Source organism: Arvicola amphibius, chromosome 4 (genome assembly GCF_903992535.2).
Source record: "Arvicola amphibius chromosome 4, mArvAmp1.2, whole genome shotgun sequence".
Taxonomy (NCBI): Eukaryota; Metazoa; Chordata; class Mammalia; order Rodentia; family Cricetidae; genus Arvicola; species Arvicola amphibius.
Genome location: NC_052050.1, coordinates 154,295,858 through 154,314,007, shown reverse-complemented (window position 1 = coordinate 154,314,007; position 18,150 = coordinate 154,295,858). Strand labels below are relative to the sequence as shown.

The following is an 18,150-nucleotide window of genomic DNA, read 5'->3' as shown; positions in this document are numbered from 1 at the left end:
CACATGTGGAGCAGGCCAAGGCTGTTTCCCCGCCCCCCACCCCAGGAGGGTGAGGCCTCTCCAACAGGGATGCACTCCAAGATTCCTCCCTCCTGTCTACTTCCTGGACAGCAGGTGGGACCCTGTGTTTTCTGTGATACAGTCTGTGGTCCAGTGGCTATGGCAAGTGGCCAGCTAGAGTTAATTGCTCTGCATGGACCCACCTCAAGTTGGCAAAGAAGGGTTTTGCTTCTCTGAATGTCCATTTAGCATTCATTTTCTGTTTGTTTAAATGACTTTTATTTATTCTTTTAACAGTTTTAGATTTATTAAAATTGAGTGTGATGCTCATATTCCCTAAACACCCATCTCTGCCCCCAGCCTCCTCCATCGTAAACTGCCGTGTTGGTTTGAGACCTGACAGGCCTGTGGGGATATGTCATTAACTGAAGTCCACTGTACATTGGGGTTCTGGGCACTGTCCTGTCTCCACTGTAGTGGTATCCCATGGTTCCTCCATGCTATGCCTCTTCTTTCCCAACCCCTGCAGCTGGCTGATCCTTTGCCACCTCCTGAGATTTGCCCCTTCTAGAATGCTGCAAGCATGTAGTCTTTCCAGAGTGAACTCGGAAGCCCAGCCCACCCAAGTTCACCTACCTTGCATGCCCTGACATGCTTCCTGTGTTCCAGGGAAACCTCAGTGACCTGGGGAAGCTGCTGATGCAAGGCTCCTTCAGCGTCTGGACAGATCACAAGAAGGGCCATACCAAAGTGAAGGAGCTAGCCAGGTTCAAGCCCATGCAGCGACACCTGTTTCTGCACGAGAAGGCTGTCCTCTTCTGCAAGAAGAGGGAGGAGAATGGGGAGGGATACGAGAAGGCTCCTTCCTACAGCTACAAGCAGTCCTTAAATGTGAGTGGCTCAACCAGCAACTTGAGGGACCCAAACAAGCCTCTCAGTCTAACACAAAGGGTTATGGGACACCCAGCTCCTACCCATGGAAGTGGGCGTTGGGGCTTCCTCCATCCTTAGCCCTTGCCCCACCCCAAATGTCCCATCAGTTTCCACCATTGCCGACTAGGATGCACGGCTCTGCCATGCACACTGATGCCTGTCCTGTCTGTTTCTGTGCCCTCAGATGACAGCTGTCGGCATCACAGAGAACGTGAAGGGTGATGCCAAGAAGTTCGAGATCTGGTACAATGCAAGAGAGGAGGTTTACATCATTCAGGTAGAGCCCCTCACTTGCCCTGAAACCCAGAAACCAAGGGAGCCCTTGAGCCTCTTCGGGGTGACCAGTGAGAACCATGTCAACCATCTCCATGAGGTTCATCCCCCCGGAGCAGGAGCGGTCACACTGGGGCACTTCCCTGGGCCACAGGATGGAGTTTGGGAGCACACGCATACAGGGTGCTAGACAGGCAGTACCAGCAGTGGCTCTGGCTTCCACATCTCTTGATAGCCCTAGAGAGCTTTGCCTGTGCAGTCTGGCTCTCTGGTGGAATATACAGCCTACCTGTCCTTACTGGCCAATGGGAGAGAGGGCAGAGTTACAAAGTAGACTCATAGACCCTGGCAAGAACCTAAGTACTCCATGAAGGTCCTTGCTCAATCTGGATGAGCCCTTCACTTGCCCTCAGAATCACAGGTGAGTTGGCAACTAGTCAACATGCTGTAGCCATGGTAGTGGCAGCCTTGGTGCCTTCTAGTTTTATACCCAGCCCAGAAGCCCTCACAGAGCTGCATCAAAGTTGGGGCCCAGCAGCTGTCCCAGCAGTAGTACTCAGGTTAGGATTCAGACCTCTGTGTTAATGCAGGATAGCAGTCCTAGCCTCTCTTGATGTGCCTGTCACCTAAAGCAAGGTCGAATAGAGGGCACTCCCAGGAGACCTGTTCTGTAGGCCAAGCCACACGTGCAATTAGCCCAGTGCACCAGCATCGGCAGAAGAGTTGGCTCTCTTTGCCATGCCCCTGGGCACCTGCATAAACCCCACAGCCTTTTGCAGCCAGTCCTGGGCTGCAGGGCTAAGAGACCCACAAAAGGGCATTACCACCTCCTGCTCCTTCTGTCCCTCCCTGCACAGGGGTCTGTTGATACCTAGGGTTTTCCTTGAGGATGTCTTGGAACCTGCAGCATGTTTTTCTGATCACCAATTCCCATCTCTCTTTTGGGACAGGCCCCGACTCCTGAGATTAAAGCAGCGTGGGTGAATGAGATCCGGAAGGTTCTGACCAGCCAGCTTCAGGCCTGCCGGGGTGAGGCTCCCTTTGGCTTTTGTATGTTTTCTCGTGTGCATTGCCAACTACCCAACTACTCTTTAACCTGTGAGCGCACGGGTGCTCAGTTCCCGCTGCTAAGTGATGCACGGTCCTTTGCCCTTCCACAGAAGCCAGCCAACACAAAGCCCTGGAGCAGTCCCACAGCCTACCTTTGCCCGCGCCGTCCAGCACAAGGTGAGCATGGCAGCATTTCCGTCAGAAGCCTAGAAAGCAGACAGGCATGCTACAGTCCTAGCACAGGACACGGAGGACCTACTGAAGCATAGTGAAACTGTCCCCAAGACCCGAGGGAAAATATCAGGGCATCGGCACATGCCACAGGGCTCCCTGTGCCACTGAGATGCCTCTGCACAAGGCCCTCCAGTGTCATCTGGGGACTGTGTCAGTGACTTATATGCCTGGACATCAGGCCCAAAGGTGCTGTCTCTAGCCCTACCTTCCTCAGCAAGCCCCCTGCTTCACAACACCCTATCTGGATCAGTTCTCATGGTAGTCAGCATGCCAAGGCTACAGCCTGATGACAGTTGGTCACCAGCTTTGAATGAGGATGGTGCCTGCAGGACAGTCTAGGGGCCAAGATGTCTTAGTGCCTAGCCCTGAGACATTGACCGACATGCTGTTTCTTTATTGGTCACTGGTGCCCTCAGTCCCACGAAAGGAAGCACAAGAAATGTCAAGAAGCTTGAAGACAGGAAGACAGACCCCCTGAGCCTGGAAGGATATGTGAGCTCGTCATTGCCAAAGCCCCCCGAGAAGGGCAAAGGTGAGTGTCACCCGCAGTGTGACCCACTCAGGCGCTGCTCACGGAATGGCCGCCAGCTAGCTTGGGAGAGCTCAGGATCACTCCAGGACACTGGCCTCTCATTCGGGGTCACCCCAAAATGGGTGACTTCCCTCCACCGACCAACCCCTGAGTACAGGGCCATGGCTGGTACCCTCTGCACCCTGTTGTCCCCCCCCCTCGATGCTGTCTCTGCATTCTGTCTCTCCTCCCTCCTAGACGATGCCGTCCCTAGCTCTACCTCTGAAAGCTCTGCGCTTTCCAGAAAGCGCTTCACGCTGCAGGGCTTGGCTAACCTCAAAGGTCAGAAAGGTAAAGAGGCAGTACCCCCCGCTGCCTTCCACACCATCTTCGTGTGGCGGCCTCTGGCGCCATATGTAGCCACACAACCACATTTCTTACCCTGTCATTCTTGCCAACCGACGCCGTGTAGACGCGGATGCCCGACGTTATCTTTTAGGGGTGCCTTTTGGATGCCGAGAGAGCCAGCCAGCTTTGCAAGTGTGGCCTGCTAAAATCTGGAGCTGCTAGCCACTTTTTCCGGCTTAACCCCTTCTCCCCGCCCACTGCTCCCCTCCGCCTCACCTCGCATTTTCCCATTGGCTCTGCAGGCCTCTGCCTTTCTTGCTGCCATGACTCTTTGAGTGCTCAGTGCCATGCCCAGGTGTCTTCTAGGGTGTTTGCTAGTGAACAGTGGGGAAACAGCCTTGGAACTGAGAGCTGAAATAGCTTTGTCACCTGGGAATGCTCAGGACAGCCCTGGCGTGCCTCGGTTCTGCACAGTGCTCCCTTCAGATACTCCAGCTCTCCCAGGTCACAGGCCTGGGTCCTAAGAACCAGAGGGTGTCTCAATTGATAATTTTCCGTTGGCTTCAAATTTGACGGAAAGCAACACGTGTCCTGCCGCTGCGTTCTTTCTGAAGCAGAGCTGCGGGCAGCCCCTAAGAGGATGACTGACGGCAAAGGCCACCGTCTACTGCCTCCGCTCTCTGGGCCTCCCCGCTCCCCTGTGCGGTCCCTCAGTCATTTCATCTCAGACATCTCATCTGCCTCCTCCACTCACTCGACACTTCCTCCGCTTTCTCTCTACTGCTGTGTTTTTGCCTCTTCCTCTTCCTGCAGCCTCTCCGACCAGTCCTGACAAAAAAGCTAAGCGGCATGAAGTAAAGAGCGACCCGACTCCCTTTGGTTTGCGAGGTAGTGCGGCAGCCCCCGACCCCTGACCCCCAGCCAGGCATGCTGTCCGTGGCTGTGCAGGGCACCTAGGATGAAAGTGCATAGATCAGACAAGCCAGGAGCAAGTGATGGTTCATAGTTTGATGCCCAGTGACAGGTGCTGGAAGATGCCATGTCCCTGCTGTCTCCTTGGCCCATCGGTGGCAAGCAGAGAGGCTCAGGCAGAGCTTGGATGACCAGTGTTCACACTGGGATCTATCTCTGGGTGCTGGTATAGGCTGCAGGTGCCCTGTTCAAAGGGCCCTGGTACCTACACCCTCCCCCAGGTCACCAGCTGGCCCAACCATGCTGGGTGGGAATAAGCAGAAGGACCAGGTCTTTGCACCAGACAGATGGCCATTCATGTGGGTCCCTGGAATTTAGCTCCATTCTCGGCTTTATGTCCCTGCTTCCTTCTCCCTGGAAAACCCAAGGCCTCCCTGTCCCCCGAGGATTACCAAGGCCATCCTCATGGTTACTGCCAGGCTCATTCTAACCCTCCATGCTTCAAACCCTAATTACCTAATTGCAACCCCAGAGGTCAGCAGCTGCCAAGAGTTCCCAAGTGGGTAGATGCCCAGCTTTCTAATGTTAAGCTCCCCGTTGCTCAGGAGTCCCTTACTGTCTTGAGATGTCCTGAGAAAGTCTGTTTTTATTCATTCAGTACTTTCCACTTGTTACCCAGAACCCCGAGAAATCCCTCCATGGGACATGGTGTTTGGAGATGACAGACACAGCCGTGGCTGTGCCGAATGCCATTCCCGCCTTGTCCCAGCTTAGTGATTTTGTTTCTGCCAGTGTCCCTTCCCCTGAGTCTGAGTGACAACATTGCAGCCTTCTGGGTTGCAGAGAAGAAGGCCAGGTAGCATAAGAGGGCCAGTCATTCCCTTCCTTTCTATCTTCTGAAGTGCAGATGCGGCCCACACCTGAGGGGGTGGGGGTGCCAGGAAATTGGCTAACATTCTCATGCACTCTCCCAGAATCCCCAAAGAGCGTGATGCCACTTAATTTGAGGTCATCATGCTACAGGCAGCAGCATGATCTGGTGCTGCCATCTGGGTCAGCTGACCCTTGCGAGCGATGGTAGTTGCCAAAGAGAGAGCTTCTGGGAGTCTCTCATAGAAACACCCAGGAAGGCAAAGATTTCTATATAGTATGGTCTCCAATGATGGGATGTGTGCTTGGGAGTGTTCATCTGCTCCTGCTGCCCTTGGACTTCACTTCTGATTATCTAGAGGCCCCCTGGGAGCTTTGTAGCAGCATGATGGTTGGAGGGGACGAGGAGAGATATGAGTCAAGCTGCCTGCACATGTGCTTGGAGCAAGAAGGGCACATGCTTGTAGCTGGAAACTCCTAGAACCCAGTTCTTACATGTATGCAAGCCTAGTGTGGCACTTTCCAGGACTAAGTACACAGCTGTCCCCAGGCCCTGGAGTCTGGCCTCAGGGAGGTAGATCATAAGGGCTCTAGCTAGTCCTGCCATAGTGGGGATGGGCCCTGAGCCTGCACAGTTGGTGTCTGGGGAGTATGTGGGCCCGCCTGTTTCCTAGGAACACAGAAGAGCCTTCCCAGTGTTCCTTGGCAGAGGCTTTTCATCACTGGCTCTGAGCGTCCTCAGCCACGGGAGTGGCTGCTGGACCAGCAGTCCTCTCTGTTGCTCTGATTTCATGTCACCCCCCCACATGCACCAGCACCCAGTACAGTATGACACCAGGGCTATCTAGACGCAGCTCCAACAAGTAGGCTGGCTTTCCTTGCTCTGCTTTGTTGTGTGCTGACATGGCCTCCAGTGTCACATAGCGACTGCATTTAGTACCAGGAAGGACAGGGTAGTCACCTCATCCTATTCCTACCACTGTCTGAGGAGTGTGCTCAATGAGAACTCGACATCTCCATCTTCTCGAAAAGGGAAACACTGATGCTGCCCTGTGGAGCAGGAGAGACAGGAATGAAGCAGTAGGAAATGTGGGGTACATTGTCCAATCCAGGGGATTTGCCCGGTGGCATGACTGGGATTGCTAGGTTACCCACACACAGCCCGACATCCACCTGGTTGTTAACCTGTCCAGGGAGAACCACAACTGAATGCATCTGGTTGTTAACATGTCCAGGGATTTAGATGATCATTCTTGCTGGAAGTTGTTTTCCCAGCCAGCAAAGTGATGTTAGCCATCACAGTTTCAACTGAAGACCCGCCCTTCACAGGGTCCCAGTAGGTGGCATTGACAGGGCTGGGACCTGAAGGAGTATAGACGTCCAGGGCAGTCCTGGGCCTCATCTTACCCCTCAGAGTGGACCAGCAGAATGTGCCTAGCTTTTTCTAACCGTGTAGAAGGACCCAGTGGGGAGTCAGAGCTGTCATGTGCAGCACAGTTCAGTGAACTAGGAAGGTAATAGGCTCATGTTCAGAGTCCCAGGCTGATATTCCAGGGGATCTGTGGGCCTCATACGGAACACACTTGGGTAGTGGTGACTGTCATGGGCATGGACCTCACAGGAAGCTGTTTCTCCTAGGCTGGAGCAAAACATCCCACTCTCTGGAAGCCCCCGAGGAAGACGGAGGCTGGTCCAGTGCTGAGGAGCTCATCAATTCATCAGATGCAGAGGAAGATGCTGGAGTGGGCTCCAAGAAGCTGGTAACATTGGCCTCCCTGTTGGCTGGCGGCTCAGGGTGGCCTCTGTGTCCCCTAAACAAATCCACCTTGGCCTGGGTTCTCCTTTCAGCCACTGTTCCTCATCCAGAGAAGCGCAATGCTCACTTGGATCATGATCCACTACCCATAGTGCCCTGGACCTGTGTGCCCACCTGCCTAGAGCTCACGCATGGTTCACCCCTTCTTAAGGGGGCAGCTCGTACCTCACACTGGTCAAATGTTCTAACCAAGCTTTCCTAAAGCTATAGCCATACTGGCTTGGAAATTAGCAAGGTGCTCAGGAGCCCATAGAGACATGTAGCTCCATGGACACATTGGTGCATCCATTTTTGTCTTTAAAATGGTCACAGCATGAGTTGTACATCCCCCGAGCACTAGGATCTTTCTAGTTTAAGCCAGATCTCACCAAAACCTCCACAAAATGGCAGGACCCAGTACAGCACTGGCCCTTCCCTTGCTGGCCCATGGAAACCTGCTCTCATGCAGGAGCACCTGCTGGTGTGTAGCTAGCACTACACGGAAGATGGAGGGTGGATGTGTTGTTGGCCTGCTGGCACTGAGAGGCACCCACAGGCTGAAGCTTTGCTCCTTTGCCATCCTCAGGCTCCGGGTAAATACACGGTGGTGATGGGTGACGAGAAGGAGGGCCCTGACACGCTTGCCATGAGGAGTGGAGATATGGTGGAAGTAGTGGAGGAGGGCGCCGAGGGGCTCTGGTAAGATGGCAGTGAACTCTCCTACCTCAGACATGCCCCCATGTGATCCCACCTCAGACATACATGATCTGTGCGATCCTATCTCAGACATACATGATCTGTGCAATCCCACCTCAGACGTACATGATCTGTGCGATCCTACCTCAGACATGAACATGTATGATCCCACCTCAGACATGACCTTGTGTGATCCCACCTCAGAGATGCCCCTGTGTAATCCCACCTCACACATGGCCAGTGATCCCACCTCAGAGATGTCCCTGTGTGATCCCACCTCAGACATACATGATCTATGTGATCCCACCTCAGAGGTACCCAGCCACAGGCTGTAGGCATGGGGTACATTATAGCCACTGACCTCCCCTTTCAGGTATGTCCGGGACCTGACCAGCAGCAAGGAGGGATGGGTGCCAGCCAGCAGTCTGTCCACCCTCCTGGGCAAATCCAGTTCAGCTCAGTGTCTGAGCAGCTCAGGTAAGACCCACTGTGCACGCCAGCTGTGCCCTGAGCCTGCCAAGATCCTCAGCCCTGAGCCTGTTTAGGAGCAGAGGGTTTCTAGGCACGCAGAGGAACGGGCCAGAGCCGAAGGCTGTCTCCACTGGTTTCCCGCAGACTCCAGTCCAGGGTCAGCCGTTCTGAGCAACTCCTCCAGCTGCAGCGAGGGCTGCCCTACCCCCTTCTCCGAGCTCCAGGGATAGTGGCCAGGCCTCTGTGGCGGGCACTCGAGGCCATCGTGCAGTAGACCAGCATGCAAATCTCTAAGTTTTCTTTTGCTTGGGCTTGCTTGGCGTGGGAGGGGATGGTGCTCAGAGACAGCCGGCGACAGGAGGACCCTATCAACCGCGTGCTTCAGTAGACACTGGGGCCTTGGCACCAGGACACCACTGCATGCACAGAAGCCGGGAGACAGCAGTCTACCACCAAAGCTACTTTTAAAACTCCAGAGTGGACAGAGGAGGAGGGGCTACGGGTCAGGAGACCCCTGTGCAGAAAGGTGGGAGATGCCCTTTCTCATACTTGGGCAGCCAACAGGCCCTGCTGTGCAGCCTCTCCAAGGTGTCCTGACCTCTCTGGTGCTTGCTATGGGAACAGCATCCTGAGGAAGGCGCTTCTAACAGGAGTGGACAGTTTGCTACCAACAGCCCAGAGGGGACTAAGGGGCTCTTGTCTTTTCTAAGTCTTTGATTTTTTTTTTAAACAGGGATTAATCCCATGGCCATTTTTTTTGTGGCACTCTGGCCTCAAATCTTTACCAAGAATCACTGTGTTTACATGAAATGACAATTTGATACTGTATTTGATAGAAAACTATTTTTTTGTTACCGGGGTTTGCATCGAAGCACGTTGTTTATACAACTAAGTGATTTCTGGGCGCTCTCCCTGAGACCTGGCTCTCCCTGGAACACACCAGTCACAGGTGAAGGGAAACCTGGTGAGTTGCAGCCTTCTCCTCCACCAGAAGCAGCCGGAAATCACGGAGAGTCCTGCATCTGCATAGGTTCTGTTTCCACAAGAAATGTAAAGTATAATTTAAAATATTAACCTTCTTTTCTACGATAAAAAGGAGACTCTCCATTTTTTTAAAAGAATGTCATTAAATTAGGATATTTTTATTATTTTTAAAGAAAATGTAAAAATCCATGCTGTCAGCCATCCTCAGCAACACAGGCACTGGCTGCCTCTCCGCGTCAGGGCAGGCCCCGCCTCCCCTCCCCTCGCTCATGGGAGACCTGCAGCCTTCATTCAAGTCACGGCAGAACTGTCACAAAACTGTTGTTTTACCCCTTTTTGTGTGTCTGAGAAACAAATTCTGTTCTTTGGAAACATTCTGTGCCCAGTAGGGCAGATATTTTTATATGTATGTATGTATATATATGTTCACATGTGTACATATGGTCTGGGTGTAAAGGATGTATTTATGGTCTCATGCTGCTGAACCTCTGTCACTTTACGGTCCCTCCCTGTCTCCTCACCCTGCTGCCATGGGAGGCCACCGAGGCTCGTTCACCATTGTATGTCCAGGTAAAATGCTCCCTCTCTTACCCCCCTGTGGCTTGCAGAGCCATTGCTAGCCACACCTTCAGAGAATGGTAATAAAATAAAAACCGTGCAAAGATTCTGTAGCATTTCTGGTGTATATGTTATGTAGGAAGAATCATGGAATATAATCTGCCCAACCTGTTCAAAAAAGTCACCCTTTTATGATCTCATCCTCATAGAGATACTTTAAAATGTCACCATTTGCCAGGTATGATACACACCTTTAACCACAGTACTGCAGAGGCAGAGACCAAGTCAGGTGGGTCTCTGTGAGTTTGAGGTCAGCCCAGTCTTAGAGAGTTCCAGGCTAGTCAGAGCTACATACACAGTAAAACCCTATCTCACAAAACAAACATGTAACCAGAGACAGCTCATTCGTTTCCCAGCCACCCAGACCTGAATAATCTCACAGAAACTATATTAATTACAGCACTGTTTGGGCAAAGACTCAGGCATATTCCTAGCTAGCTCTTACATCTTAAATTAACCCATTTCTATTAATCTGTGTATCGCCACGAGGCTATGGCTTACGGGGGTAAGGTTCTTTTCTGGCGTATTTCTCCTTCGGCAGCTACATAGCATCTCTTTGACTCCACCTTCTCTCTCTCTCTCTCTCTCTCTCTCTCTCTCTCTCTCTCTCTTTGGATTTTCTACCTGGCTTTATTCTGCCCTGCCTTAGGCCAAAGCAGCTTCTTTCTTAACCAATGGTAATAAAACATATTCATAGCATACAGAGGGGAATCCCACATCACAAACAAATTCCATGCTTCATTCATGGTTGCTTTTATTTTCTACTGCTGATATAAATGAACACTTAAAGTCAGAAGTCTTGGTTGTATGGATGAAGTTTAGAGAAAGGCCAGCAACTCCCTCTGTCCACCACGTTGGTGAAGGCACTGGGCTCCCAGCACACTGGCACACACTGGCACTCAGTGATGGTCACAAATGACCAGTGTGGCAGGTAGAAGAATGAGGCAGGAAGTGGCAGGATGTCGAGGACACACAGGCACCCAGCATGTCATAATGTGGGTTTTATTTTATCAGACGGTGATGATGTCAAAATAGAACCAGGATGTACTTGTGGAAAAATGTGAAGGGGACCAGAGACGTGCAGTAGAGACATCGCAGAGTAATAACACCCTCGGCAACTCCTTGCTGACAAGCTAGAGAATGAGGGAAGTGTGTTGATCGGAGCAAGGAAGGGTCAGTAAATGGGGAAATGGTGAGCAGAAAACACAAAAGTGTAATGACGGGATGGATCCAGATGTGTCTGGCTCACAGCATGACTAGTGTCCTAACTGGTGTGTCAGGCAGCACCAAGTAGGCAGATCACTGCTAAGGGAGACTCCGAACAAAAAGTAAGCAATGACGGAAAATGAATAAATGAATGAAACCTCAAAAGAACTCTGACATCGTAAGACTAGTAACAAAAATGAAATTCAGGGCGGTTGAAGTATAAGGAACGAGGAGGTGATCACAAACTTGTAAGCCAGGAATAATGCTCAGAATGCTGAGAGCAAGCCTTGACACTGATACTACCTTCCTAGACATTGACACCCGTCTATCAAACAGAAAATGAGACACATGAGGGCTGCCCCTGAAATATGCCTGGGATTGAACCGCACATCATCCATCGTGACAAAATTGCTAAGTCACTCACTTGAGTAAGATGCTGAATATAATCAGTGGAACAAAGTCTGCAGAAGAATTACTACCTTGAGGGAAGAAAATAAATAAAAATCAAAACCTTGATTATTGAAAAATGTAATTTATAGAAAAACTAAGAAACTATTTCAGAGACAGCGTGACAACATGTCTGTTTACAAAGCAACAGTGGTAGTGTGCACGCACGCACACACACACACACACACACACACACATACACACACACACACACACACACACATCCCATAGGGCCAATAACCTCCCAAGCCAGGGGGATTTTTGTTCTATTTGTTTTAATTTTTGGCCAGGTTTTACAGGATCAGACATGCATTCCCTCCTGTTGAGTCAGCCTCAGATCCAAATCAGAGAAGAGTTGGTTTCCCCCATAACAGTCAGCTGCTATTTCACCATAGGCTCATCTACCTGCAGGCCCCTGTTCTGTCACGCAGGGTTCACTGATGGCTGCAACGGTTGGTGACTGTTTCTCCTGGTGGGTGTTTTCAGAGCTATGAAAATGCCATCGGGGGCACGTTTCCGAGTCAGCTCCAGTTTGAGTTTTCTCTGTGCTGCAGGCCATGTGCGGTGCATCTTCAGCGATCATCTAGCTACGGTGGGCAATCAAGAGCAATGGCCTGTGTTGGAAAAAACCCCACATATTCTAATCAAGTAAATTTGCCTATGTCATTTAATTATGGGGCAATATTAGACAAATAATGCTGTGATTTACCACGTTAAATTCAATCATGTAAGTCAGCAGCTTCATAGATGTACAGAATTTTTTTTTTTTTTTTTTGGTTTTTCGAGACAGGGTTTCTCTGTAGCTTTGAAGCCTATCCTGGAACTAGCTCTTGTAGACCAGGCTGGTCTCGAACTCACAGAGATCCGCCTGCCTCTGCCTCCTGAGTGCTGGGATTAAAGGCGTGCGCCACCACCGCCCGGCTTGTACAGAATTTTTTATCGATCATTTATCTTGTTATCATGCCATTGAGTTAAAAAAACAGTTTTTAACCTGGTAAAGCATGCCTAACAATCTTCAAAGCAAAAACTTTAAGTTTCTAGATTTCTTAATAATCTTCATCCAAGCCAGGCGGTGGTGGCACACGCCTTTAATCCCAGCACTTGGGAGGCAGAGGCAAGTGGATCTCTGTGAGTTCAAGGTCAACCTGGTCTACAAGAGCTAGTTCCAGGACAGGCTCCAAAGCTACAGAGAAACCCTGTCTCAAAAAAAAAATGCCAAAAAAAGGAAGAAAAAAAAAAGGGAGAGAGAGAGGGAGGGAGGGAGGTGGGGGGAGGGAGGGGGAGGGAGGAAGGAAGGAAGGAAGGAAGGAAGGAAGGAAGGAAGGAAGGAAGGAAGGAAAGAAGGAAGGAAGGAAGGAAAAAAAAGAATCCTTATCCAAGCAAAGTCAAAGTAGAAGAGAGGGGTGAGCTAGCCTTTGCAGCATAGAGGACAAACATGGGGTGTACCATGATTAGGATCATTTACTGGAAACACTGTGAAATGGCAGAAAGGAAAGACATGCAGAGTCATGTGGATTGGAAGCAACTGTACGTAACTGGGAAATCCAGGAGCATCTTAGCGTCACCTATTTTTAGCAAGACTAAACCCACAAAGAAAGACACAGATCCAGAGAAAATAAAAGTGATACAGTTATAATCTCAGAATTCATATCAGCTCTCTAGTTCTTAAACTTTAAGTTACTAACATCATCACCACTGGTCCACAACCTTCCTAGGGCATCAGAAGCTCTGTTCTTAGGACCACTCCTAAGATTCTGGCTCCTCATGGAGTAGAAGAGCCTGTATCTGTGTAGGTGTCATGGATGTGTGTGTGTGTGTGTGTGTGTGTGTGTGTGTGTGTGTGTGTGTGTGTGTGTGAGCATAGCATGTGTAAGGATGCTACGTAAGTATGAAGGTGGTGTGCGTGTAACAGGTACATGTGCAAGTGTGACCATGGCATATGTGTGTCCCCAGGTAATTCTGAGCCTACGGTCACTTACGGTACTCTGTCAGCTGTACGAGGGAGAGGTTGGTGTGTGACAGGATGCTGGGGGTCCCAGTCCCGTCCTGCAGGCTCCAGGGAGAGCCCTTGGGAAAGGAAAGATGAACATGGCTGAGAAAGAGACTTGGCGTTTCCTATCCCAAGGTGGGGGAAGATGGTTCCTGAGCACACACAAGGGAGTCACAGAGAAGGAGGACTCTGGGAGCTGCAGGGGAACTTGGTCTTCCCTGAGAAAGTAAGTGGGGACAGGTCCAAAAGAGAGTCAGACAGTGGCCCCTGTGCCTACCTCTCCAAGCCATGTGTCAGGGCTAAGCACAGTGCTCTTGGTAGCCATGGGACTGGTATGACAGGAAGACCAAATAGGCAAGGCCCCTGCAGGTCTGGGGGAACCCCTGACACCTGAGACTCAGGAGCCTGCCCAGATACGTGCCACAGGGAGGTCCCCATCTGCTGAAGAAACTTCAGCCAGGGCCCAGACACCAGGTAGGCTCGGCTTCTGTCCTCTGGTGCACCTATGGTTGTTCCAGTCACAGAGAGCTGAATACTCATGGCCTAGAGATCAAAGGGAGGGGAACTCCGGGACCAGGCCTTTGCTCTCAGGTGAGAGCTGGGATAAGTTGCTGTGGCCTCCTCTCATGTCCCTGTGGTGAGGGTTGGGATTTGCTGGGTGAGTTTTGACCTCTAGCCCAGAAGAAGAAGTGTTGCCTAGTCTGAAGGGACCCCAGGAGTCAGAGGTACCCCTGAGGTAGACTGTGGTGGCCACCAGGTAGGGACAGATGGGTACTGTCAGTGTCCCATAGATGAGATCATCCTTCTACCTGTCCCTGAAAAGTGTCTTTTCCCCCCCAGAGGTTCGATGCAAACCCACAGTACAATCCAGGAGGCTGCATATCCGTAGACGCCGTGGCCTTAGGGTAGACCCAGTTTTTACACAGCAAGTCTCACATCCCGAGAAACCGATCACAGGCAACCCAGTGTCGGGAAGCCACACCTGAGGCCTGGGCCAGAGGACACGGAGGAACCACTCATCGGTCCTCCGCTGGGGGCTGCCTTCAGGGTGGGGAGGAGCGGGGCAGAACAGCTCCTGAGAGCTAGCAAGCCCAGCCTAGGTTTCCCCTGAAAGTCTTTTCTAGGCCTTAGGGCCATACCCAGCATTCTGTCCTTTTTAGTGTCCTCGCTGTGGGTGTGAACATCCTGTGGGTGAGATCTATTCCCACCTCCAGTATGAGCCCACTTTCCTGCCATGCCTTTCCTCTTTCCCTGGATGTACAACTACTGGAGACGTGTGCGCCTGCCTCCAGCCCACAGCACAGGCTTCCAGCCTCCATTCCAGTTCTCTCCACCCCTCTCCCCTCCCCCTGCCCTTTGCCCTCCCAGCAGCATCTGGACAAGCCCCAGCAAGAAGCAACAGTCGCACCATGGTTCCTCAGGCTCGCCGCTGGCTGGTGTTTTTCTGCTTTCTGCTCCAGCTTCAGGGACCCCTAGGAACTGTAGGTACGGAAGTCCCATCTGTCCAGGGAGGGTTTCTCTGTGGATTGGGTGAGTTGAGAAGCCAAGCTGTTCGCAACAGCAGCTGGGACATCAACAGGAACCCGCTCCCAGGCAGCTCCATCAGATGTGTGTCCCTGCCAAAAGTTAATAGTGTCTGGGTGTTTGCCACCGGGAGATAGGCTGTTCTTCACGGGGGCAGGAGCTTTGGCTATTGTTTTCCAAAGAGTTTTTAGAAGTAGGGAACTTTGCTGCCACTGTCCCCCTGTGGACACCTGCCTGTGAAGTTAGCTCTGGAGGCCACTCAGTGCAGAGTTCTGGGGCAAGGGGTCTCACATGTCAGGACAGCCACAGGACACTGAGCTACAGGGCTTGTTCATGTCTTGGCCCTATGGTTACAGCCATAGCCCCTCATATACACACATACGCACACACGCGCACACACACACACTCATACACACATACTCTCTCTCACACACACACAGCTCTGAGGCCTCAGATTGCTCTCCTGTGGAACAGTAACAGGACAGCAATGGCTTTACAACTGCCCTTCCCCGACTTTCCCAGATACTCTGCAGCTGGGTGGGGGACCTTGGGATCCAGTTTGCTTTGGAACCCTAGGAGGTTTATTGAAGCAAACTTGCCTTCTTCGAAGGGCTCACCACTCAGCTCTGATCAAGCTGTGTGTGACCCAATGGCTGGTGACAGATGGGGCTCTCTCTGCCTGGTGAAGGTCCTTGGCAGGTCCTGTTTGACAGCGTCTCCATCTGCTCTTCTTCCACAGCAGGGGCTGATTCTCTAGGAACACCAGTCACGAAAGACTCTCCAGCTTGAAAAGGCTACAATGGTCCTTACCCCCTCCTCTTCCCTCTTGCTGTCCCGTCCCTAAATGATGCGACTGTCTTCCAGTCTTGTCTTTCCAGAGACCACTCCTTTTGGGTATGACAGCATCCTCCTGGTGACCAGAGCCACATTTTCAGCCCCACCCAAAGCCATTTCCTTCCAGAAAGGCCCATATGGGTGCCTCTTCAGCAAAGAAACCCTGCCCCACTCTCTCCTTTAGCCCTGTTCTTGAGTACACTGGTTGCTTTTGACTCTTCCCTAACTGCCTTTCTTCCTCTCCTCTCTTCCCATCCCAGTTCCACGGCTTCCCCTGGCTACCCCCTCACAGACACACAGTCTATGTAGCATAGTTGTCTTATAGGGTTTTGGTTTGCACCCCTGACTAATTTAGGTAAGTTAGAACCCTCATCCCCATCACCACACTCATGTCTAGGGTTCAATGTGGCTGTGGAGGATCCAGTGTGGCCATTCAGAATTCAGTGTGAGCATGGTTGGTCCAGTGTGGGCATGGAGGATCCAGTGTGGGTGTGGAGGATCCAGTGTGGGTGTGGAGGATCCAGTGTGGTCGTGGAGAGTCCAGTGTGGGCATGGAGGATCCAGTGTGGGTGTGGAGGATCCAGTGTGGTTGTGGAGAGTCCAGTGTGGGCATGGAAGATTCAGTGTTGGTGTGGAGGATCCAGTGTGGGCATGGAGGATCCAGTGTGGGTGTGGAGGATCCAGTGTGGGCATGGAGGATTCAGTGTGGGTGTGGAAGATCCAGTGTGGGTGTGGAGGATCCAGTGTGAGCATGGAGGATTCAGTGTGGGTGTGGAGGAGGATCCAGTGTGGGTGTGAAGGATCCAGTGTGGGTGTGGAGGATCCAGTGTGGGTGTGGAGGATCCAGTGTGGGCATGGAGGATTCAGTGTGGTCGTGGAGGATCCAGTGTGGGTGTGGAGGATCCAGTGTGGGTGTGGAGGATCCAGTGTGGGTGTGGAGGATCCAGTGTGGGTGTGGAGGATCCAGTGTGGGTGTGGAGGAGGATTCAGTGTGGGCATGGAGGATCCAGTGTGGGTGTGGAGGATCCAGTGTGGGTGTGGAGGATCCAGTGTGGGCGTGGAGGATCCAGTGTGGGTGTGGAGGATCCAGTGTGGGCGTGGAGGATCCAGTGTGGGTGTGGAGGATCCAGTGTGGGCGTGGAGGATTCAGTGTGGGTGTGGAGGATCCAGTGTGGGTGTGGAGGATCCAGTGTGGGCGTGGAGGATCCAGTGTGGGTGTGGAGGATCCAGTGTAGGTGTGGAAGATTCATTGTGGGTGTGGAGGAGGATCCAGTGTGGGCGTGGAGGATCCAGTGTGGGTGTGGAGGGTCCAGTGTGGGTGGCTTCCCATCAGCTTGAGGAAAGCTGCCAGTATTGCCTGGGACCTTCTGTTTCTCAGTTTTCATAACCCAGGAGGAAGCACACAGTGTCCTCCACAGGCAAAGGCGGGCCTACGCGTTCCTGGAGGAGCTGTGGCCGGGTTCCCTGGAGAGAGAATGCCTCGAGGAGCAGTGCTCTTTTGAGGAAGCCCGAGAGATCTTCAAGAGCACGGACAGAGCAGTGAGTGTCCCTCACCCCGGGTGCTACCCAGACTGGAGAGAAGTGAGCTGGGGATGGCGGGGGTCACAGCTGTGTCTCTGAGCCTGTCTCCCCATTTCTGTGGTGGCTGAAGCCCAGGAACCCTGACACACACAGGCTTCTACTCTCAACCATGCCATATGCATTTTTAAAAAAATATTTAATGTGCTTTATCTATTTACTTTCTTCTTGATATTTTTTATTTAATTAACATGTTTCCCATTTATTTTGCATACCAACCACAGTTTTCCCTCTCCTCACAGAAGACCCCTAGCAATAGCGGAGAGGGTGCTTGAACTGGCCATCTACTGTAAGCCCATATGCAACTTTTTACAACAGAGGAAAAAACCCTCCTAAAGCGCACTTGATGTGTCCACTATTTTCCCAAAGGAAAATCCCTTATTCCCTAAGGATCAAGGGCTGTTTGTGAAGTTGACCTGAGAAGAGCGCCCTGCCAAGGAGGGTCTCTCTCTCTCTCTCTCTCTCTCTCTCTCTCTCTCTCTCTCTCTCTCTCTCTCTCTCTCCTCTCTCTCGCACGTGCACACATGCACGCACACACACACAGCTCTCACTGCTGCCCCTGCAGCAGGCAGCTCCTCTGGAAACGTGAGAAACACTGTGGCCTCCTCCACCACACTTGGCCATGTGCACTACGATTCTGAGTTACTCTCTCTCTTTTTTTTTTTAAAATCTGTTTGTTTCTTTTAGTTTGTTGAAACAAGGTCTTGCTCTGTAGCCCAGGCTGGCCTCCAACACTCTCTTCCTGCCTCTGCCTCTGCCTGCCAAGTGCTGGAATTCCAGGTATGTGCTACTCTGCCCAGCCCTATGGTTTCATTACGTAAAGGGGGCATATTTAAACATTCTTAAGCATTTTCCATTCTAGCCAGAATCTGCCTT

At 51.7% G+C, this 18,150-nt stretch overlaps 2 protein-coding genes across 11 annotated transcripts in view; both read left to right on the top strand.

The window, feature by feature from the left end:
- Mcf2l (MCF.2 cell line derived transforming sequence like) overlaps positions 1-9,751 on the top strand; it is a 143,943-nt gene extending 134,192 nt beyond the window's left edge. For 5 of the 10 annotated variants that reach the window (XM_038324916.1, XM_038324917.1, XM_038324914.2 and 2 more), the window contains 10 exons: positions 670-891; positions 1,118-1,210; positions 2,157-2,235; positions 2,367-2,433; positions 2,907-3,022; positions 4,163-4,237; positions 6,770-6,891; positions 7,513-7,625; positions 7,996-8,099; positions 8,238-9,751. In XM_038324916.1, coding sequence (XP_038180844.1) covers positions 670-891; positions 1,118-1,210; positions 2,157-2,235; positions 2,367-2,433; positions 2,907-3,022; positions 4,163-4,237; positions 6,770-6,891; positions 7,513-7,625; positions 7,996-8,099; positions 8,238-8,323 — 1,077 coding nt within the window. In that variant the 3' untranslated portion in view covers positions 8,324-9,751. Of the gene's footprint in view, positions 1-669; positions 892-1,117; positions 1,211-2,156; positions 2,236-2,366; positions 2,434-2,906; positions 3,023-3,259; positions 3,353-4,162; positions 4,238-6,769; positions 6,892-7,512; positions 7,626-7,995 lie in introns of all 10 variants that reach the window. The other 5 variants (XM_038324920.1, XM_038324923.1, XM_042054827.1 and 2 more) reach the window with 4 other exon arrangements.
- A 4,920-nt stretch (positions 9,752-14,671) lies between these two features.
- The window catches only part of LOC119811649, a 31,540-nt gene continuing 28,061 nt past the window's right edge, over positions 14,672-18,150 (top strand). The window contains exons 1-2 of the mRNA XM_042054931.1: positions 14,672-14,823; positions 17,075-17,235. Of these exons, the coding sequence (XP_041910865.1) occupies positions 14,748-14,823; positions 17,075-17,235 (237 nt within the window). The 5' untranslated portion in view covers positions 14,672-14,747. The remainder of the gene's footprint in view (positions 14,824-17,074; positions 17,236-18,150) is intronic.